The 24,445-nt window shown below is 43.3% G+C and overlaps 1 protein-coding gene across 1 annotated transcript in view; it reads right to left on the bottom strand.

Moving 5' to 3' along the window:
• Positions 1-24,119, bottom strand: part of NPSR1 (neuropeptide S receptor 1) — a 94,894-nt gene extending 70,775 nt beyond the window's left edge. Inside the window, exons 1-2 of the mRNA XM_039521508.1 lie at positions 23,973-24,119; positions 2,793-2,925 (exon numbers count right to left, since the gene is read on the bottom strand). Of these exons, the coding sequence (XP_039377442.1) occupies positions 2,793-2,925; positions 23,973-24,119 (280 nt within the window). The remainder of the gene's footprint in view (positions 1-2,792; positions 2,926-23,972) is intronic.
• Between the last annotated feature and the right edge of the window lie 326 nt (positions 24,120-24,445).

Raw genomic sequence — 24,445 nt, 5'->3', positions numbered from 1 at the left:
GCCCTAACTTTCATCCACAACATTCCAAAGATACACCTTTTTGTCTCTCCACACTGTCAAAGCTCTTGTTTGTGCCTTTGTCTTGTACCGCAACTACCGTAATCTCCACCTCTCAAGCCCTGGTTCCTCCAGTTTTCCCCTCCTTAAGTCCAATCAAGACGCTGCCATTGGGACTATCATCCTGGCTCATTTGCTCCAGTCAGGTCACCCACCTATTTACATCCTTTCACTAGCTCCTCCTTTTCTACTGCATCAAACAGGAAGTTTGTCTTTAGGATAACACCCTTCATCTAGTGTTCCTAAGGGGCTTCATATTGTATTACAGACAGTGCTGATGCCTGCCTTTGCTCTGACAACAATGCCAGCCTTCCTGTGCTGCCCCTTACAGGTGAGGGCCATCACCTTCTCCTCCTTTAAATCTCTCCTGCAGATGTTCCTTTGCTGAGATGCCTACAAGATGCTGCTATCCCATAATGAGTAGTCAGGTAACAAACAGAGACTATCAATTGATTTTGCAAAACATGCTTCACTGACTTTTGCCCCATCCTCCCTCCTCCCATTCTGCCACTCCTTTGTCTGTTTTTTTCCACCTGGTGTGTCTTAACCCTAGAGGTTGAGCTCTGTGGTGCAGGAACTCTCTCCTGCTCATTTGTACAATGCTGAGCATGACAGGTCTCAAGCCTTGATTGGGGCATCTCAGCCAGTGCTTAATTTGTGCGGGGGCTTGGCAGTTCATAGCCCCAGCACCTCTTTCATTACAAATGAAGCACTGATCTCAGCACTACTATAAGTACAGTATCCTCTGATCCATGGGTGCCAGGTAAAAGAGGCCCCCAAACCAGAGGCGTGTTGGCCCACTGCTCTGCCTGTGCTGCTTCTCTTCCTGCCTTGCCTCTTCCCGCCCAAGACCTTGCCCTCACTCCCCCTCCCTACTCCTCCCCTTCCCCCCCAAGGCTCCCACCCACCGGCCGCTCGCATCCCTCCGCCCCGGTGGGTAGTGGGGTGGGACCTCAGGCGAGGAGGCTGAGAAGGGGTGGGCCTCAGGGCACAGCAGGGGGCCTGGCTTCCTACTTTTAGGGAGCTTCCAGCGCTTGCTCCCAGCCTCCCCAAATGCAGGAGTCACGCGTCACCCATGCTCTTATCTCCCTGAAAGGAGGGGCTTGCTAATGAGAAATGCTGCTGATGCACCCTTGAAAAGAGTGATAAGCAAAACCTTTCATTATGTATGACTCATACGAAATGAACAGCAGTAATAATCTGTCAGTATTGTACAAAGGAACTACCACAAACATTTGCTTCCTTAGCTTGTAAAAATCCTTGGCCCAGATTGTCTACAGAGTTGTGGGCTGGCCCCTGTGCACCACTCAGATATCTAATCTAGATAGCTAATCCAAGCGAGAGAAGGGAACTCCCTGCTGGTACAAGTGTTCCCATTTCCAAACCTGAAGAGTTCCTGGCAGACGGGATGTGTTCTGGAGTCATGGCATGGTGGAGCAGAGCTGTGCTACATCTGTCCTTCACTGGCATACGGTTCATTAAGAATGTTATGCCAGTGGTGCAATTTAGAGCTGCTGCCGGGCTGCTCTAGGTCACCTGCAGGATGGGCCGGCCCTCAGAATCAGGGAGCAGTAATGAGCTCTTTGATTCTTCACTCACTTCTGTGCCAAAGAGAGCTCTAGTACAGGAGAGAACCTAGCCCTCTTTACTTCCCCATGTAGCAGGCATTCATTTACTTGTAAAGTGAGGGGGTAAGAGGTTGAGGAAGCTGTGCAGTTACTTTTCCAGTTTAAACAAAAACTGCATCTCAGAATCCTAAGCATAGCTGCAAAGTCATTGGGCAGGGGAACATATGAGGTTGTTCTTTATCTGAAATGTTTTATTGTTCCTGAAATATATGTTGCATATGATGATAAATATAGCGCAAACTTCAACTTGCATCATTTTGTAGAAGGGGTTATTGGGAAGACTTTGTTATGGGTTGTGGTTCTAGTCTCACTGGAGGTTTTTTTTTAAATATCTGCAATCCAGTCATTCCGAAGGCCACGGACAAGTGCTCTTTAGACACAGGTGTGAACCATATCTGCACTTTTCACTGTCATGGTTTGATTTCATTCTTATCTGGCATGTTTACTGCTTTACCAAACACTGATTTCCTATCAACTTTCTTTATACATTTAGGGCCTGATGCAAAACCCATTGCAGTCACTAGGAGTCTTTCTCCACTGAGCTGTGGATGGGACCTCTTTTCTCCCAGTCTAGAAAACAGTGCCTCCCTCCTCCCATTAGCACTTCTACATACACATTTTTGTGACAAACCAGAACACCTGATTTTGCAGATAGGAAGCTGTTTTCTTGCAGCAAGGTATGCATGCATTTAGGGATATTAGTCTTTTAAAAGTTTTTAGCAGAAGAGCACTGGAGATTCATTCTAATCCAGTGTAATATAAACAGGTCTGTGATGACACCTGGGAACGGGGAAGTGGCACAAATTCAGACTCCCAGATAAACCTCCATTAAGCTGTCAAATTAGCACCTGTGTCCATCACAACTAGTGGAGTGTCTTTTTAGATCAAGGACCAAATTCAAGCCTCGTTCAAATAGAAATTGCATTGAATTCAATGGAGTTGTACCTGCTTACTCCGGGGCTGAATTTGCCCTCAAGAGAAGTCTTTATTCTACATGGAAACTGAATTATTCACATTTCATCTTGTATTTGCATATCAAAGTAATGAAAACTGCTGGTCTTAACCCTACCCCCCATCCCAGTCCATATCCCCCTTCCCAGACAATACCTGTGATGGCTAACTGTGTTACAAAAAAGGTCATTCGGGATTTCCTCTTCCTCTTCCACGTAGAGAGCAGCACGATGGAGTTTCCAGCAACTGTGACAATAAAGAGAATCCAAAGAGTAACCAGCTGCTCTGTCTGCATGGTGGGGGGAAAAAGAAACCAAGTAAATGGATCAGTGGGTGGGTGAAAGCGGCTTGGGTTAAATAAGGTGATGAACACTTAACTATAACAAGCAGGGTGGGAATTAGTACAATCGGATTTAAATATGAGTTGACAATTGATTTTTCACTTAACCCAAAAAGTCTATTTTTCTCAGAAAATGTTAAAATGCAGCAGCGTTTTTTAAAAAATGGAACAGTGAAGAACTGGTTTTAATGTGATAGCAGCTAAGTGTGTGGGGTGGGGGTAATAATTTCACAAAGCCATCAGAAGCACATCATCAAGTATCACTGAAATAGGAAGCAACCTTCAGTTTTCTTATGTTGCACAAGTGGACCATTAAGTCTCTGCCTGTAGAAAAGAAATTTATAGATGGGCTCCTTGAAGAAACTAGGGAAATAAAATGCTTCGCTTTCTAACCCAAGCAAGTATGGGTCATGCAAGTACATCATAAAAATCAATTCATTATATAAGAGGAGGCACTAAGACTAAAAAAAGAACATTGCCATATGGTACTAGTGGAATCTTGCTGTTCAGAGAAATACATAATGGCAAAATGCCCCCTAGAGGTAGTACGTGTAAAAATAATAAAAATGAAAGAAAGGTTACCCAAACCTTTCAATACTTCAAAGATTAAGCAACAAAAGTGAAGGCCGGGTGAGGGAGGGAGCGATGCTGGTGTATGGAATCTGATTTTTTTTAACCCACTTGCTCATGCTGAGATAGGGATACAATTTCTGCGTCCACCCCCACTTGTTAGTAAAACTTCTTTCAGTCATTGGGGAGCACAAAGATCATGTTTTCTTCCTTTAATGGCCATGCTGCTCCGTTCTTAGTTTTAAGAAGCACTGAACCTGGTGTTTAATGGGATTAAAATGGAGAGCAGCCATAGCATTTACACCAACAGTTCATTCACAAAAACCTTGCCACTGATGATGTTGCCCATGACAAGTAGATTGTACTCCAAAGGAGGATTGCACTGTTTTTTTTGACAGCTTCTCTTAATATACTGGCTGTTAACTGCAGTCCCATTCATACTGGAGTGAACTTTTCATGGTATATAATTTGTCTGGTCAGGATGTATTGCAGGATCTTAATGAAACAATATATTAAAATGTGGTAAAAACTGTGGAAGTGGAGAAGGAGATAAAGGGAATTGAACATAGAGATCATAGTTTGTCTCTAGAAATCAAAGAGTCAAGCTAACAAAGTCGGGCTGACACTGACTCTAATAATGCGAGACTTGAAAGCAGGGCCTAGGCAGATAGAAAGCGAGAAAGCAAATAGGCACAGACTGTAAGAGAGGTTGTTTTGACCTTGTGTTAGATAAGAATGGAACACAGACTATAGCACGTACTGCTGAGGCAAGTAAGATATCAGGAAGGAATATGTATAAACAAAATATAGTTGTTAACCATTACTGTATGGAACAAAAGGTATAAATGCTTGCCTTAGTTGGTTATCTTTTGGGAGACCTGCCATTGTGCACTCTCCCCCTTTTGCAATTGTTTGAGTATAAACTGCCTCTGACGTGTTGCAACCAACCTAAGAGCGCAGACTGTGTTATTCTTCCACAATTTGGTGCCGTGACTCGGATGGCAAACACCCAGCTGGGACAGCGGCAAATTACTCCAGACCATTCCCCTTCAACCCCCATGGAGCCACAATAGAGGTAAGAGACCTTTTGAAATCTCTATGGGGGGTATCAGAGGAGGACTGCCATGGGACTGTCTGTGCCTTTGGGCTTACGCCATCCGAACGTGTGGTTTTGCAACAAGATCAGATGCAGAGCGGTTCGGAGGGATTTGTTGCCACCCTCCAGTAAGGTTAGTCATTGCAGTGCTGAGGAACAGTTTATTGCCACCCTCAAGTAAGTTAGTGACTGAGGTCCTCAAAAAGGTTAATAAGGTTAATGCACCGGTGCTGAGGGGTTGTTACTGCTTCAAGAATAGGGAAATGTTGTATTGAGTCCGGACATAATGAATTAAGGTTATTGTTAAATGAGATGCATCAAGATATGGGGAGTGAATGTGTGTGTGTGAATGAAAAAGAAAAAAAAGAAAAAAGGGTATGAGCTGCTGACCAGGTCGAAGGCTTAAGCTGACTCCAGCTGCACCAGGGCTACCCCATGTGGGAGTTCTGAAAGCAAGGAGAGTCAGCCGAACCTTGTGACCCAGCGGATAGGAATTTGCACCTTACTTATGAGCCACTGACCCCAGTGGACCCTTTCCTGGGGAGGTGAGAGAGTGAGAATTTTCTTTAGCTCATGAGCTGCTGAGTGGACAGGGCATTTCCCAGAGTGTGTGGGAAATCCTTTCTAGCTTATGAGACGTTGACTTAGTGGACAGGGTGTCCTCCCTGGAGAGTGTGAGACCTTTCTTTAGCTTCTGAGCTGCTAGCAGACAGGACGCCCTCCCCTGCGTGTGTGATTGGAAAATGGGTGGGGGACAGTGTAAGAATTCCCCCTCACCACCAAAGGGCACCCCTTCATATTACATGTACATGCGTTATGGTCCTAGACCCTGCAGGCATTTGGAAAATTGGAACTGTTACGCGCGTGATAATCCATCTAAACAATTCCCAATAAAAGGTACCTTTGATTTAGCTAAACTCACATACCTCAGAGGAATCCTTACATCACCAAAAGCCTCTGATATACAATGGGAGCACTTTGTCTATTGGTGGGAGGAAGCTACAAAGAAACTCCATGAGTCCTGAGTGAGGAATCTGAAGGACTCTCAGTAAAAATTAAAGACTCAAGTGCAGGATTTAAAACAAAATATAAAGCATCCGGATGCCTCCCGGCCCAAACCACTTCATCACCCCCCTCAGCTCCTTTATATCCCCAATTAGTTAAGGATGAAAGCAAAGAGGGAAGGGAACGGGTTAATTTGAAAAATTCAGCTTGGCCTAGGGATAAAGAGAAAGCTGCTCTGCATTCAAGGTCAAGAATCAACACAGACCATGCCAAGTACAAAGAAAAAAACTGCTTTCAGCCCTAACTGGCTGTGAAAATACAGACAGAGGCAAACAAAGGCAACACAGGTTACAAGACTGAGATTACATTTGCAAAGGTTGGCCGCCCAGTGAGACCCAACAGTCTGCCTTTGCGACCCTGGAGCCGGTGTGGTTTGGGGGCGCTGAAGAAACCACAGGCAGTCGGCCTGGACTGGAATACTGAGCAAAGGTCTCTGAAAGGGATGCCCCAAGAGACCCCAGGGTGGGAAAAACCCAAGAGCAGAAGCAAGTTGGAGATTTTTGCAGTGTACCTCTGGACAACCTGTGCACAAGATAACCTCCCGTCCACCTCTCTCTCTCTCTCTCGCTCTCTCTCTCTGACTCTTCTACCCCTAGGCCTAGCCAGCCCGGGCGGCGTGTTTGTGAGTATGAAAAAAGAAGGTTGAAGGTGTGTCTACTCAGTCGTAGCAATAGGAGGAGCTGGAAAAAAAAAGGGGAAAAGTTGTGTACCTGACAGCTAGAGAAAATGATAAACAATTAAAACGCCAATTGTCTGTGCATTCTGTCCAGGTGGCAAGTCTCATGGGGGATGATTTGGGTGACCCTTGTGAGTGATATTGTTAAGGAAAGGGATCAGGAGGGGTGGAGGTTAGTTGAGAAGCCCACCCTCCTTACATAAGAACATAAGAATGGCCATACCGGGTCAGACCAAAGGTCCATCTAGCCCAGTATCCTGTCTACCGACAGTGGCCAATGCCAGGGGCCCCAGAGGGAGTGGACCTAACAGGCAATGATCAAATGATTGCTCTCCTGCCATCCATCTCCATCCTCTGACAAACAGAGGCTAGGGACCATTCCTTACCCATCCCGGCTAATAGCCATTAATGGACTTGTCCTCCATGAATGTATCCAGTTCTCTTTTAAACGCAATTATAGTCCTAGCCTTCACAGCCTCCTCAGGTAAGGAGTTCCACAAGTTGACTGTGCACTGCATGAAGAAGAACTTCCTTGTATTTGTTTTAAACCTGCTGCCTATTAATTTCATTTGGTGACTCCTAGTTCTTGTATTATGGGAATAAGTAAATAACTTTTCCTTATCCACTTTCTCCACATCACTCATAATTTTATATACCTCTATCATATCCCCCCTTAGTCTCCTCTTTTCCAAGCTGAAGAGTCCTAGCCTCTTTAATATCTCCTCATATGGGACCCGTTCCAAACTCCTAATCATTTTAGTTGCCCTTTTCTGAACCTTTTCTAGTGCCAGTATATCTTTTTCCTGACTTGTTCTAGCTAAATTAGCCCCCATCATATTGTATGTATAGTTGGGGTTATTTTTTCCAATGTGCATTACTTTACATTTATCCACATTAAATTTCATTTGCCATTTTGTTGGCCAATCACTTAGTTTTGTGAGATCTTTTTGAAGTTTGTCACAGTCTGCTTTGGTCTTAACTATCTTGAGCAGTTTAGTATCATCTGCAAACTTTGCCACCTCACTGTTTACCCCTTTCTCCAGATCATTTATGAATAAGTTGAATAGGATTGGTCCGAGGATGACCATTGGGGAACACCACTAGTTACCCCTCTCCATTCTAAGAATTTACCATTAATTCCTACCCTTTGTTCCCTGTCTTTTAACTCTTGTTCTCAATCCATGAAAAGACCTTCCCTTTTATCCCATGACAGTTTAATTTACATAAGAGCCTTTGGTGAGGGACCTTGTCAAAGGCTTTCTGGAAATCTAAGTACACTATGTCCACTGGATCCCCCTTGTCCACATGTTTGTTGACCCTTTCAAAGAACTCTAATAGATTAGTAAGACACGATTTCCCTTTACAGAAACCATGTTGACTATTGCTCAACAGTTTATGTTTTTCTATGTGTCTGACAATTTTATTCTTAACTATTGTTTCGACTAATTTGCCCGGTACCGACATTAGACTTACCGGTCTGTAATTACCAGGATCACCTCTAGAGCCCTTTTTAAATATTGGTGTTACATTAGTTAACTTCCAGTCATTTAGCCTCCTTGCTAAATTGGTAGTGAAACAAAGCCTGTGCCTATGGAAAGGAACAATGCAGTGAGGGGAAATGGATAGGGCCCAGACAAGCTTGCAGGTAGCAGAAAGAAAAATTGGGAAACGGGTTGGTTTGTTTGCAGCCATTCTGAAGGAGAAATAGACACTATTTCGAAAGGAATTTCTTTAAACAATCCAGGCAAGAGGTTATTTAAGTGGAATCATTTGACTATCAATAAGTTAGTCGAATTTGCTAAAGAACACTCCCAGTGTGTACAATCTCTGTTTTATAAGTTTGAGATGAATTGGTGTTGTTTTAAAATTGCAAAACCGAGAATACTTTTGCCAGACACAGGAAATAAGTGTTGTTTAATTTTGGTATTTAGCATTTAACCCTTAAGGTAACTTAATGCTTTACAAGATTTAAAATGTTTTTAAATAAGACCAAAGTTGTGGCTGCAGCAGGGCAGTCAAAGCCAGGAGAATGGGAAAAGCTTTTAAATCTGGTTTTGGCAACAAATAGCAGATAAAAGCTGTAGTGAAAGAAAGAAAGAAAGACCATGCCCCACACTAAGCCTTAAGGTGGCTCTGTGTAATCAGTGGTCACTTTGCCAAAGGGGAGCCAAAATGGGTTGTGTTTTCTTTTTCAAATCACTGTGTGTTTGAAAGCAGGAGTTAAAAGTTAATTGTGTCATTTTGAGACAGAGTCTCCAAGTGGCTGATAACTTTGAATCCAAAAGCAAGCCGAGAATGTCTGTGTTAATGCAAATCACCTAAATGATAAAGATAGAAGCCATTGTAACCTGATCTGCCTATACAACAAATACAGGAAAATATGGGGAGTAATTCCTCAGTTTTGCCTGCAATCAGCAAGGGTATTTGTAAAAAAAAAGGAATATTTTAAGCAATAATCTGCCAACCCCGAAGGGGTAGAAACATGTTCTCTTTGTCTTTCAGAAAAATAGGAAAAGCTGATACCAACTGAGCAGCCGAAAAATTGTTCTTGGAGTGTTGCTGGGTGCACGTTACATCCTGATCGCCCTTGGCACTTCCCGGATGGCTGCCTGGTTGTGCCCAGGGTGCTCTTGCCCTATTTGGCTTGTGTGCACCACAGAATGGCACATATGAGCAAAAGGGGGATGATTGCTGTAGTTAAACAAGACTGGTTTGCACCTGATTTTTCTACTGTGGCCCAGCAATACTGCCAACAGCGTGTAATCTTCCAGCAACATAATGTTGATAAAGCTGTTACGGTTAGGCAGGCAGCACATTCCCCTTCCTGGGGACCTTTTGTAAATATTCAGATTGATTTTATTCAAATGTCTAAATGTAATTATGAGTATGTGTTAGTTTTAGTTGATGTATTTGTAAACTGGATTGAGGCCTTCCCTTGCAGAAGGGCAGATGCCAAGACTGATGTAAACAATTTTGCTTAAAGATTTCATTCCTAGGTTTGTGAGAATCAACAGTGATTATGGAATGCATGTTTACTGGACAGATTGTAAAAGAGTTATGTGCAGCTTTGCAGATCCAACACAATCTCCACTGCCCCCACCATCCACAGTCTGCTGGGGACAGTGGAACATCAAAATGGGATTTTGAAAAATAAACGGGCCAAGAGCAGAAACAAACTTAAATTGGCCAGATGCCTTCCCATTACCATTGATGAATATGAGGGCTACCCCAACCGAAAGACTGGACTTAGCCCACATGAGATCCTGACAGGGCGCCCGCTGCGACTACCTGCTGTGCCCCACTGCCCTTTGCCCAAATAGACTTTCATTTAATGGATGACACAATGTTTAATTATTTTCAGGCACTAATGAAATGTGTCAGGTCTTTTTAGACGCAAGCGAAAGAAGCATTACCCAAGGATCCTGATCAACCCTGCCACTTGCTGGAACCAGGAGACTGGGTCTACATAAAAGTCCATCAGCAAAAGACCGCCCTGACCCCCCTCTGTAAAGGCCCTTACCAAGTTCTGCAAACTACCAACATCGCTGTGAAGTGCCAAGGACTAACTGCCTGGACCCATGCTTGAGATGACCCTCTGACTGCTGATCAGTCTGTCCCTCCTTTTGATACATCTTTTCCTCCTTCTGGACAGCAGGAAAAAAAGGACAAGGTGAAGTTCTAGTAAGCTCTACCTTGTCCATTAACAGAACCACCATACATTCACCAACTGACGGAGGAACCCGGTTATTACAGGGTGACGTGCTGGTAACCTCTTCCCTGTATGAGGCTGAACCACAACTGTTCCAGGAAAGAAGAATAAGTTATGTTTTTTCCACTGAAATTGCCAAAGTCCAGGGATTCTTGACTACAAAAGACATTAAAAATCGGTCCTGGTGGAAGAGACGGAGTTTCGTAACCTGGTAAGGAGGAACTTGTGGGAACTGCGCTTCGGACTGTGGTATTAAGTGGTGGTTTGGGTTTCTTCCAGGGACTGGGAACTGTGCTTATGGACAATTACCATCAGAATGCACTGGCCTCCCTAACTGGCTTTCAGATGGCGAATACCAAAGACGCCTTGCTGCCACAAACATTACCCCCACCATATCCTCCACGTTTGCCACCACACTTGTGACACATTCTAATACAGACAATACCATATACTTTAATGAAACCCTATGGCCAAGGCCTTTACACCTTAGTGATCCCTATGGGATGGTGCCAATATGCAGCAGCAATTTGGAACATTTACAAGGCCAATAATTTGATGAGAAATTACGGCAACTGGAAAAAGCCACAGGCTGGGGCTTGTGAATTACATGTTATTTTTGCCCTTAGCTCAATGACCCAGAAGCTGTTGACAGAGATGGTATTGAATATCATTGAGGCAGAAAAAGAATTGTGGTGGGATCTGTTTAGAAAAAGGGATTTTCCGAATGACCAACTCATGGCCATTCAAAGTGATCTTGAGCATCTTGGGCATCAGGCTTGGCCCACTGCCCTTACAGTGCTTCAGGAATGCCATCTGATTTGTGGCCATGGAGACATACTTGGGACATTTTCGGGGTGGAAGTGCAGATGTTTGCAGTGCTCCTTCCAAGCATACGGGCCGGTTGGAGGGGTGTGGGCTGCCACATACCAAATCCTGCCAGGTCCATGGGGAGGATGCAAGTGGGATTGGATAATTCACCATGATATTTGGGAAATTAAACCATGTGGTATGCCTAATTGATTTATGGTCAGTGCTCCTGGGATAACACCTGACATTTGGATAGGGTAGGGAGTTAATGGACCCTCTGGCCGTTAGAACCCCCCAGGTTCAGTGTGTAAGTAAACTGAAGCCAGGGGAAGTTGTCACTGTTTATGACAATGTCTGTTGGGACGGTATAGGACAAGGAACTACCCTGACAGGACACCTGCTTTTCCAAACTAATGACAGCTGTGTGCATGTTAAGGCCACCACTTTACAAGGTATACATTTTAAATTTCACCACTGCTGCAGGCAATTATATTATTTATTGGCCTGCAGATAGAATTTTACAATCAGCCCTTAGGTTTTAGATACCCTTTAATTGGACTGCCTTAGTACGTGACCGGTTCCAAAATTAACATTCACTGCTACTAGAGGTTCAGAGAATTTCTGAATTATAATGGCAAATTCATATGCTTCAAAATATATATCAAGTTGAAAAATATGCCTTTCATATAGCTTATAGGATGTCTACTTTATGTACTAAATATGATGTACTGTGCTTTGTGACTAAAATTGTATAACAACCCCATCGTATTATTACCATGGGAATGTTATTGCTTTTATTGTTGTTTATTTTAGGATTATGTTATTATTGTTGTAAAATATGTAATAATAATAACAACACTTTTCATGTCCATACTAACCATGCATTGTCATTGCATCCAATCAAAACCCATAAGGTTGAAGCATTTGATGTAGGTCTGAAATACAAGATTTAATGAAAATGGAGGTTTAAGACTGATAGTTGTGCTGTGGAGTGTGGAAGTGGAGAAAGAAATAAAGGGAATTGAACATAAAGATCTTAGTTTGTCTCTAGCAATCCAGCAAGAGTCAAGCTAACAAAATCGGGCTGACACTGACTCTAATAACGCGAGACTTGAAAGCAGGGCCTAGATGGATAGAAAGCGAGAAAGCGAATAGGAACTGACTGTAAGAGAGACTCTTTTGACCTTGTGTTAAATAAGAATGGAACACAGACTATAGCAAGTACTGCTGAGGCAAGTAAGATATCAGGAAGGAATATGTATAAACAAAATGTAGTTGTTGATCATTACTGTATGGAACAAAAGGTATAAATGCTTGCCTTAGTTGGTTAGCTTTTGGGCGACCTGCCTTGTGTACTCTCCCCATTTTGCAATTGCTTGAGAATAAAATGCCTTTGACATGTTGCAACCAACCTAAGGGTATGTCTACACCAGGGGTCAGCAACCTTTCAGAAGTGCTGTGCCGAGTCTTCATTTATTCACTCTAATTTAAGGTTTCGCGTGCCAGTAATACATTTTAACATTTTTAGAAGGTCTCTTTTTATAAGTCTATAATATATAACTAAACTATTGTTGTATGTAAAGTAAATAAGGTTTTTAAAATGTTTAGGAAGCTTAATTTAAAATTAAATTAAAATGCAGAGCCCCCCGGACCGGTGGTCAGGACCCAGGCAGTGTGAGTGCCACTGAAAATCAGCTCGTGTGCCACCTTTGGCACATGTGCCATAGGTTGCCTACCCCAGGTCTACACTATGAAATTAGGTCAGATTTATAGAAGTTGGTTTTTTAGAAATCATTTTTATACAGTCGATTGTGTGTGTCCCCACATAAAATGCTCTAAGTGCATTAAGTCAGCGGCTTGCATCCACAGTACTGAGGCTAGCATCGACTTACAGAGTAGTGCACTGTGGGTAGCTATCCCACAGTTCCTGCAGTCTCTGCCGCTCATTGGAATTCTGGGTTGAGATCTCAATGCCTGATGAGGCAAAAACAGTGTTGCGGGGGGTTCTGGGTACATGTCGTCAGGCTCCCCTCCCTCCTTCCATGAAAGCAATGGCAAACAATCATTTCACGCCTTTTTTCCTGGGTTACCCGTGCAGACGCCATACCACGGCAAGCATGGAGCCCACTCAGCTCACCGTCACAGTATGTCTCCTGGGTGCTGGCAGACACGGTACTGCATTGCTACACAGCAGCAGCTCATTGCCTTTTGGCAGCAGACGGTGCCTTACGATTGGTAACCATCATCATCGTACGCCTGGGTGCTTTTTTAGCTGACCTTGGAGAGGTCAGTCAAGGGCACCTGGGCAGACATGGGAGTGACTCAGCCAGGTCATTCCCTTTTCAAGTTTCATCTCATGGAGACTCAGTCCTCCCGGCAATTGTACTGCACCATCTTCTGGTAGGAAGCCAGGAGATGATGATGGCTAGCAGTCGTACTGCACCGTCTGCTGCCAGCCTACGATGGATAAGATAGATGGAGTGGATCAAAACAAGAAATAGATCAGATTTGTTTTGTATTCATTTGCTCCCCCTTCCTTCCCCCCGTCCATGAAATCAACGGCCTGCTAAACCAAGGGTTTTGAGTTCAGTCCTTGAGGGGGGCCATTCTGTGTCAGTTGTTCGTGTTTCTCCTTGATGCAAAGCCACCCCCTTTGTTGATTTTAATTCTCTGTAAGCCAACCCTGTAAGCCACATCGTCAGTCGCCCCTCCCTCTGTCAGAGCAACAGCAGACAATCGTTTCACGCCTTTTTTCAGTGCAGATGCCGTAGCACTGGGAACATGGAGCCAGCCCAGATCACCACGGCAATTATGAGCACTGTAAACACCACGCACATTATCCAGCAGGATATGCAGAACCAGAACCTGCAAAAGCAAAACCAGGCAAGGAGGTGATGGCAGCGTGGTGACGAGAGTGATGAGGACATAGATATGGATATAGACTTCTCATAAAGTACAGGCCCCAGCAATGTGCACATCATGGTGTTAATTGAACAGGTTAATTGTTGCAGGTCTGGGACATTCCCAGTGGCTGCGAAACTTTCGCATGCGTAAGGGCACTTTCATGGAACTTTGTGACTTGCTTTCCCTTCCTTGAAGCACCAGGATACCAAGATGAGAGCAGCCCTCACAGTTGAGAAGCGAGTGGCGATAGCCCTGTGGAAGCTTGCAAGGCCAGACAGCTACCAGTCAGTCGGGCATCAATTTGAAATGGACAAATCTACTTTGGGGGTTGCTGTGATCCAAGTAGCCAACGCAATCAAAAAGCTGCTGATATCAAGGGTAGTGACTCTGGGAAACGTGCAGGCCATAGTGGATGGCTTTGCTGCAATGGGATTCCCTAACTGTGGTGGGGGGACAGACGGAACCCATATCCCTATCTTGGCACCGGAGCACCAAGCCAGCGAGTACATAAACTGAAAGGGGTACTTTTCAGTGGTGCTGCAAGCACTGGTGGATCACAAGGGATGTTTCATCAACATCAATGTGGGATGGTCGGGAAAGGTGCATGACACTCGCATCTTCAGGAACTCTGGTCTGTTTCGAAAGCTGCGGCAAGGGACTTTCTTCCCAGACCAGAAAATAACAGTTGGGGATGTTGAAATGCCTGTAGTTATCCTTGGAGACCCAGTCTACCCCTTAATGCCATGGCTCATGAAGCCGTACACAGGCAGCCTGGACAGTAGTCAGGAGTTGTTCAACTACAAGCTGAGCAAGTGCAGAATGGTGGTAGAATGTGCATTTGGATATTTAAAAGCACGCTGGTGCAGTTTACCAGGGGGAGGCAGGGTGCTCCCACTTTTTGCCCAGGCTGACCCTGCCCCCCTCCCTCTCTACTCCCCCCCTCCCCCAGCCAGGCCAGCATGGAGCCCGTCTTGGGAAGGGAGCCTGGGCCCGGGGCTGAGAGCAGGTCCCGGCCCATATCCCCGCCCCCCAGGCTCTCCACTCAGCCCAAGGCAGGTGGAGGGTCTGCAACTTGGCGCCAGCTCCCCACAACTGCCTGCATGGCTCCAGATGGGGGGGTGGGGACACTTCGGAGCGCACCCTGGCTATGGTAAGAGCAGCACTGCGGTCAGCTGTGGGGAGCCACGGACCCTCCACCTGGGCTGGGGGCCTGGGGACATGGGCCAGGGGCTGCTTTTGGCACCCCGGGCTGGGGGAGGGTGGGTTCCCCGGCCCTTCTCCAGCTTCCAGCTTGGCAGGGGTCAGAGCCTCTAGGGGAGAGAGGTGGGGTCTCTGGGGCAGAGCCCCAGAGGATGGGAGCCCCTAACGCCCCCACCTTTGGGAAGGTTCCGGCAACCCTGAGTCCAGTTCCCTGCTTTTTAATTCCCTAGTTACACTTTGTTTTCTTTACGGTTTGCCATGATGTTTGTTGCTGAAAAGTAACCTTTACACATTAGCTCACATTTGTCACTGAGGGCAAGAGATTGACACAAGGGATGAGTTCAGGATAGTGTTTCTTGCTGGGAAGTGATGTGAACTATGAACGAGACAGTCTGCAGTCTCCCTTTCAGTGGTGCAAGTCAGGAATATTTCGTCAGAAGTCAATGACATTATGCTGGTGACGGTGAGAGCAGAATCGGGGCCTTTGTTACTAAAATCTTCTTGAGGTTTTGCCGGAAGAAATAAACGTGGATTTTAAGACAGCATGGCCCATTCATCTGGAGTACAAAACACATTCAGCATAAGAAGAACCAATGCCATATAAATCCTATCTTGCTTAATTAAGTATCAATACTTGACTGTATGTAATTCAGTATTCTATGGAAATGGACAATGGAACTACCCACACACAGATAATAACTCAGTTAAATGAAGATGAATACAAAAGGGAATAGTTGCCTGACATTAAGATTGCACAAAGGAATCGAATCAGGAAATAGGGCTTCCATTCTTCAATCCAGCAGGGATTTACATCACTGAGAGAAAACAAAAGTGCACTGATATGAATTAAGGATCAACAATGACCTGTTTTAATTATTTAAATTAATTTAAATATCCAAAACTGCATCCCATTGACATCAATGCGATCCAGGGCAGCATCTGGCTCTATGCTTACCATGCTAATGATGTATAAACATAGATGCGTTTCATTTAATTTGCTTGTTTGCTTTTTAACAAAAATACTTGTACAGCAACTTCCAGCTAAGATTCTGAAAATTATTCACACATCACTTACAATGGTCTCCATTAAAAAGTAATTATTTCCCAACAGATGTCAATTACTTATTCTTTAAAAAAAAAAAGGGAGAGGGGGGTTGTCTCCCATACCACAGCATGGCAACTCTTGGCAAATTGTGATTTTGTAAATGGTGACTGCTTGGCCATGTCACTTAACTAATCAATGGTAGAGCTGAGCAGGCAGTCAGGAGCTCACGGATGTTTGTAATCTATTGTAACTACGACTGCTCTACGAGATGACTGGAGTTGGAATGTGGCAGTATTTGTCACCTAACGCTGATATGAATATTTTGCTAATTTACTTTACAGTTAAGAACAACTTTTGTCCATGAAACAAATTAGAAAACTGCAGTGGAAACAAGAGGAACGCTGCAATTGGCCTTGTCTTTCATTTTGTATTCAGGCAAAACTCCATTTGACTTCAGGGAGTTTTGACTGGATGAAGATTGCAGGACCAAGCCCCGTATGGATCATTGTGGCTATTTTGGAAGTATGTTAGCTCTTCCACTGGACAGCATTTGAATCTGTTCAGTATGTTTTACAAGAGGGAGTAGGCATCAATATCCCCATTTGTACCTGGCGGGGGCACAGAAGTGTGACTTTGCTTGGGGACCCGCAGCAGAGAGACAGAGCTGGAAAAGCCCAGCTCTGACTGCCACCAGGACTTACCCACAGGCCCCTACCCCAGGTGCTCAAAAGACAAAAAAAAAACTTGATTACTCCGAGTACTTTTGGAAGCTGTAAGGCTGGTATTTGCCTTTTGGTGCTGCTCTAATTAAAATGAATGGGCTTTACTCTCTTTTTGCAGGTCTGAACAAAGGACAAATACTGTACATATTGAGAGCTGCTGCTTTTTCTCCACTTCTCCACTATCTAGCATTCTAGCATTTGGTCGATGTGAGGGAAATAGGAAAACAGAGAAAGAAATTTCTGTCAGATAAGAACAATAACTTGCTCAAGTGCCAGTCTGCTGCTCTTGTGTGTTTGGGAGGGACAGTAAATGGAGACAGTAGCCTTCCCCATCCCCCTCCACAACCCAAGCTCCACAAGGAAAATTTCAGGAAAAGGATAACTTGTTACATTTCTGAATGTCAGCAACTAAGCAGCATTTCTTTTTCCTTGTTTATCTTTTCATGTAGTGAGTGTCCAAGGAATAATTACGTAATTTCTGCATTTATGGAAAATTAGCTAAGAATTAATACTGGTCATCATCAAATGGTCATCTTATAGTTATGTACGTAGTGTTGTGACTAGTGTAGCAGATCTAAAAGAATGTGTAGAAATGTATAAAGGATAAAAACCCACGAAACACACGTGTCACAATGACAGAATGAAATTCCAGCTAAAACAAGTGCACAATGTTAAAAAACGCAGAAAAAAAAGAACCTACTACGGCAATCCACGCAACAAATGTACGCATGTGATGTAGCAGCATACATGTAAATAAAATTACATGTAAAAACAATATTATAAACATGTGCAACAAATGTATAAACAAATATATCATGACAAATGACAATGCTCATGAATACGCCATTCACACACACACCACACAGAATCAAAACCAAGACAACAAAAGCCACACAAAAGCCACAAAAGACTGATGGCCAGAAACAGTGGAAAACTGGCTGGAGGTGGGGGTTCTGTCTGGTTCATAACACAGCCAGTCCAGGGTGCCACCCCCCACATTTTACAGGGACACACAACATTGACACAGCAGTTTTGTTGCACCACACAGTACATGCACATTTGTTTTTTGTTTTAGCACTTATTTTGTTTCTGTTTGAAATTTTTTTTTTTCTTTCAAATTTTTTCATTTTTCATTGTTTTTGTTTCTGAGATGGAATTTGGATGTTTTGATGGAGTTTTATTAATTCATCTTTATTTAATTTTTTTATTATATTGCAATTATGGGATTGATGATGGGGGGATGACGTTAGATGTGTGAATCTGAGTTATACAGATGATTCTTTCCTGGGTGCTGGCTGGTGAGTCTTGCCCACATGCTCAGGGTTTAACTTGATCACATATTTGGGATTTAACTGGCAATTTTATTTTGGCCAGGGCAGGGAGGCCAGGGGTTTTTTGTCTTCCTCTGAGGTGTTTTGGGGAGGATTCTCTGCACCTTGAGTCTTTAAACCACGAGGATTCTTTTGCACCTTTGTTTAAGGCACTTAAGAGAGGATGACTTGGTGTTGGACATAAGTTAGGGTTTGTGTGGGTGAGGTGGGTGAGATTCTGCAGATAGCAGGAGTGAAGAGGTCAGACTGACCATAAGTAATGGAAGACCATGATCTGTTTTCTGTTGAACCTGTTTAACTGATTTTGATGTGTTGCTTTATTGGTTATTGTGCTAGTAATATTGAACTATTTGATTTATTATATTATTACTTTTATTGATATTTTTATATCATTGTTTTTTGTCTTTACTTCCTGTCTATTTTAATTTCATTTATATTAAATATTAAGGATGATATATGAATAATAATTATATATAATGAATAAACATAAAATATATCCATGAATAAAATAAAGTGATTCATCTACATTCATTCTTCTCAAAATCTAATTCATTGACTTCCTTTCTGTCCCATTGCCTCAGTTCAGTTCCTTTGTTGTTGTTTCCACTTCATTAATCATAATAAGTGATATAACAACAACACATAGATGACATAAATAATGCCTAGCTCATCATAGTAAATACTCTTAAGAACATAATAATGCTACTTTCTCAAGATAGACATAATCTATCCCCTAGAACATGGACACTTAAAGGAGGTCTGTCAGCACTTCCCCTTGCCCAATATCATATTACTTCACTTGTGAGAGGGAGAAACTGGACTTGAAGTCCCAAGAAAGAGCTGCAGAGTCAGGTTGAGGTGAACCTGGTTGAATCCACCCTATAAATTTTACCCCCTCTTTTGCTTCCCCTGATAGCACATGAAATATTTTGTTTTTTTTTTAATGATTATTTTGCATATTTTGATTTTGTACAACCACATGGCCACAAAGCATCCTATTGGTAGATAATGTTTGTGACCCAAATTAGGATGTGATTTGTAATTTGTTTTTTATTATTGTGATTAGTATTTAATATCAGATTTTCATAGGATTATTATACCAGTTAGACGCAACTGGCAGGAGGAGGTGATGGATGAGGTTCTGTGGCCTGCAATGAGCATGAGTGTCCTGCTATGGATCCTGATGGTCCCTGATCTATGAATCTATGAATCTATGAATCTCTCTATCTATTAAATGATCTCTAAATATAATTCTCTGCTTTCTTAAGATTCAAAAGAAAATTAAATATATTTTGATGGGTAAAACATTTAAATGAACTGTGAATATAGTGATATCGTTGTATTGATTAAATGTATTGTATGTATAGTGAAAACAGGCAATTGATCTACATTAATTGCAAATTGTAAATAAGTGCTGTTTTAGTAGCACTACGCAATTATTTTAAAGTGCCACACTAATGGCAAGGTTCAGTGATGGGTTAGGCCAGTTGGCGGCACTTAAGCTGATTTTCGCCACTTTTTTTTTACACAAGCTCCCACTGCACTGCGGACAACTGCACTTATTTTATTTAAATGAAGCTTCTTAAATTTTTTAAAATATTTATAACTTATTTAAAACAAATAATAGTTATATATATATTATAATAATAGAATAGAGGAATAACCTATTAGAAGATTAAAATGTAATACTGGTAGCCTGTAAGAAATAATAAGAGTAAACCTTATGAAAGCACACCACTTGAAGACTAAAAAGCATGAAAGTAGGTTGCCAACCCTTGAAAATGAGATCTGAGAGCCATTGAGATCTCCAGTCCCACCTGGATCACCCTAGATATGAACATTGGTCTATAACCTATGGACTAATTCTGAAAGAACTCTTTGCAACTACAAAGCTCACCATCTCTACTATGAGACTAATCTCAAAACTGCACTCATATCTGTATGTATACTGATCTTTAACCAATACTCTTTCTTTTATTTTTAAATAAATTTTAGTTTAGTTAATAAGAATTGGCCATAAGCATGTCTTTGGGTAAGATCTGAAATATTCATTAACCTGGGAGGTAATGTGTCTGATTCTTTGGGATTGGTAGAACTTTCCTATAGGATAAATAAGATTTTCAGAAATCCTCATCATATTCGACTTGGGTGTCTAGGTGGAAGCCCAAGGCTGGGTTGCTTTAAGGGAACTTTGTTTGGGCTTCTGGATAATCAGTAAGGTACTATAGGTGTTTTGTGCTGGGTTGGTAAATCTAAGTAATGGAATATCCACAAACTTTGGGGATTGTCTGTCCCATTCTTTACAGTTCGCCCTGATTAATCTCAGTGTGGCTCCCCTAGGAATCCTACAAAAAAAAATTCTGCTTATATAGGGCATGTTTGCGTTTGCATTTGCATTGTGGGAAATTATACAAATAAGTGGTAAGTGCCATGCACCCTCTTCCTTGCAGGGGAAAGAATTAAGACAAAACATTTTTATAGTTACAAGAACTTCTTATTACGTATGTGGCAATATCAAAGAAGAAGAAGAGGGTCATTGTCATTAGATAAAAGATGCTAATTTACAGGACATTAAGAATATAATAGCCTATCACTTTGTAAAGAAATTCTGGAGTAGTCTGGTTTGAAGGCCAATATATTAGGCTAGCTGCTAAGAGCTGAAGCCCAGATTCTCACAAGTTATTTAGGTACCTAAGTAAGTGCCATTGTAATCAATATGAGTTAGGCTTCTAAATATCTTTGAGGATCTGGGCCTAAATGCTTTTGTAATGGTTCAAAGCTGGTGGAAAGGGAGTGGTTTGTCACCTGCAGGAGATCTATTCTCACAGGGTGGTTTCTTGTCCTCCATTTAGAATCTGTAATTAGTAACCTGGATGAGGAAAAGTCAGCATGGTTACATAGTTCAGGGCATGTCCCACTTCTGTGTTCCCTGCCCCACCATGATTCTGTATGTTATCCAAATGGAGCCTCCAGACAATCTATGGCATGTAACAGCCAATTCAAACTTTGCATGTTAAGTTCCACTTTGGACTTCCTGAGATACGAGGAGTGGATATAAAGCGGAGAAGGGACTGTAAGTGAGATGAGCTAGGGAATCCTGTCACTACACTTTTCCCTGAACTGATTATTGCATAGTATTAAAGTTTAACCAGGGACCAGGGCCGCCCAGAGGATTCCGGGGGCCCGGGGTCTTCGGTGGCGGAGGGCCCCCACTTTGGCGGTAAGTCGGCGGCGGGGGGTCCTTCCGTTCCGGGACCTGCCGCCAAAGTGCCCCAAAGACCCATGGTGGGGACCCCCCTCCGCCAAATTACCGCTGAAGCGGGACCTGCCGCCGACGTCCAGCCCCCACCGCGGGTCTTCGGGGCACTTCAGCGGCAGGTCCTGGAACAGAAGGATCCCCCTGCCGCCGAATTACCGCCGGAGACCTGGCGGCGGGTCCCGCTTCAGCGGTAATTCGGCGGCGGGGGGGGTCCTTCTATCCCGGAGCGGAAGGACCCCCTGCCAGCAAAGACCAGAAGCGAAGAAGCTCCGGGGGCCCGGGCCTCGCAAGAGTTTTCTGGGGTCCCCGGAGCGAGTGAAGGACCCCGCTCCAGGGGCCCCGAAAAACTTGCCCCACTTGCCCCCCTCCCCGGGTGGCCCTGCCAGGGACTGGTGCTGCTGAATTATTGATTATTAAATTCATACTAAACGTAAATAATCAGGCTCTGTGGAAGAAGCAGGGTCACAAAGCAGAAAGGAACCTGAATAGATGTCACAATTGGGCTTTCATGGATATTTTTACCCTGTACAACTGCAAGACTTAAGTGTAGCAGTGATGTGACTATGCTAAGAATGGGCCTCCATGTGTATTTTGAGAAGTATTGGCCCTCCTTACCCACAGACTCCACTGTAGGATCTTCCACACTGAATGAGCAGATGGATTCGACACCTTTCAGAAAAACAAAGACAAGGGTCACGATGTCTGTATCACGATGGATATTTTACAAGGAAGTTTTAGCGGGCAAGTTCTCTGCTGCTATTGGCTGCTAGTACTGGCCAAACATTTAGTCTTGAGGACTATAAAGGAAGATGCTTGTTACTTTGAGTAGAAGAGATGCTTTGTCTACCAGGAAAAATGGAAAAGGAAAATTAGGGTGAAATCCTGGCCCCACTGATGTCAATGGCAAAACTCACCTGAATTAAATGGGGCTGGGATTTTGCCCTTAAAAGTCTGAAGCGTAACTGTCTTATGTGGAAGAAATTCAAATACTGATGAACAAGGGAGCAGGGAGGCATTCAGTGACTCTTCTGTACAGTTATGATGCCAGTGTCCTTACTTCTTCTACTGGACACAGCACTCCAGAGAACAATATGCCAGTTTGGCCCTTGATGTAATATCTACTGAGACAGGTGTGTAAGAACACTTTGCACTTATCCAGTGTCTTTCTTAGTGGGGGAAATGATGTGCAGAATGAGCTGGCAAAGGTCACAGGTGCAGGCAGTTACAAGGTAAGGAATAGAACGTCGGCCTCCTGAGTCTCAATCCTCTGCTCTAACCTGTGTCCTTTCATGTCACCTTATGACCAGGAATCTCATTTTTACAAACCGTTAAGTCTCAATTTGCCTTACATCAGTATTCACCATACCCATTTACAGCTAATCAAAAGAAGAGGTCAAATGACTAGAGCTGGTGGGAAGTTTTCCAACAGAAGGTTTTTCTGTTGGACGAGGACACTTGGATGAAATTAAAATGGTCTGCAAGACTGTGACTGTTCTGATGAAATTCCAGTGCAAACCTGCCTGGTTTCCTGCCCACTCACCTGCCAGACTCTTGAGCAGCCCACCTGGTAGAGGTAGACTGACAGTGAGCCTGGGCTCCTGGCTTCAGGGCAGCCCACCAGGATGTACAGGAAGGATACAGTCCAATCCTTTGTACACTAGTGGAAATTTAGAATAATTCCACTGACTTCACTGGAGTTACACCAGCTCTACACTGGTCTGTCAGCGATCAGAATCTGTCCCGGAACATATCCATCTATATCTCAATCATCATCGTCTAATGAGTACCTCAATCTACTTGTCTGAATTCATGACAGCACAGAGATCACTTTCAAAGGTAGAAATACTCTGTCTTCCACAATACTGCATATATTTCTACTTACATATTTTATACTGGGAACTTGACTGGTACCACATATCTACGGTAACAGAAGCATGGCATGTGTGCAGCGTGAACTTAAGAGCTAAATTAAGGATGTCATTCATGATTTCACACCCCGCAACCTGTTCCCCACATTCACATGGCACAGCGCTGGAAAAAAAAGAGCTGCACTTGACAAAATGCATTCATTCTTATCAGCTCCATTCTCAACATCCCTTTCACTGCCATGCTTGCCACGTTCTTAAAAACAAGCTTTTCCTCTCCTTCAGAGCCCCCAAAAGTGCAAAATCCAGTCAGCACCACTCCTGATTAAAAACAACTTTTTCTTGTCTGTGTACAACATGTTGCTGGGGCTGATAGATAATTGATATCACACCCTACAGATTCAGGTAAAGGTTGTAATACAGAGTTTAGCTAAGAGACTTAATTCCAATAAAAAGCTGCTGAGATGAAAAAAAAATCTGTATAATGACATAGCAATCATAGGAATGCAGCACCATGCTATCATGCATGATTAAAGATCTTTTAGGGTTTCAATTACATGGGGCCCCTCAATAACTCCCTGATACAGGAAATAGTCCTTACAAAGATAATCACAAATTTTAGGCATAAACTCATAGTATGAAGCGTTTAATAAATAATCTGCGTCACACCCCCCAACACCACCGCCAAGCTACTGAAAATGCAGAGAGCTGCAAGCAGGTGAGAACAGTAAAGCATGCTGTCTGTACCTTAAAGGAATAGTAGAAGGATCCCCATTCCTCGTCTTCCACTACTTCAGTGAAAGTCATTGTTTCTGTGCAAGTTACAAGTGTAAAATCCAGCCTCTCTCTGCTTCCATTTAAGCTGTTGCTGGCTTCTGTGAAACTGACTTGCATTGCTAGGTTTTGTTCTGGTTAAGTTGTTGTTGCTGCTGTGACAGAGAGTTAAACACAGCTAAGCTCTCCTCAGAAGAGCACAGCAAAAAATACAGCTTCACTGCTCCACCACTGGCTACACGAGGCATGAGGCTTCCGTGCAGCTGAGTGATTAAAATCCAAGCTGGACACTTTCCCCCAAACCATCCATACTGACAGAATTCTGATGACAGCTGGCCATACACTCTTCTCCAGTAGCAGCAGCAGCAGCCAGTAATGTACCTAGTGCACGTGGCATCCTCTTGAAGCCTTGCTTATTCTTGCTTGTCCTACAGCCAAAGTTTCTA

The sequence above is a fragment of the Mauremys reevesii genome, linkage group 2, assembly GCF_016161935.1.
Source record: "Mauremys reevesii isolate NIE-2019 linkage group 2, ASM1616193v1, whole genome shotgun sequence".
NCBI lineage: Eukaryota > Metazoa > Chordata > Testudines > Geoemydidae > Mauremys > Mauremys reevesii.
Note: the sequence above shows the minus strand (reverse complement) of the source record. Positions and strands in the feature narration are given on the sequence as shown.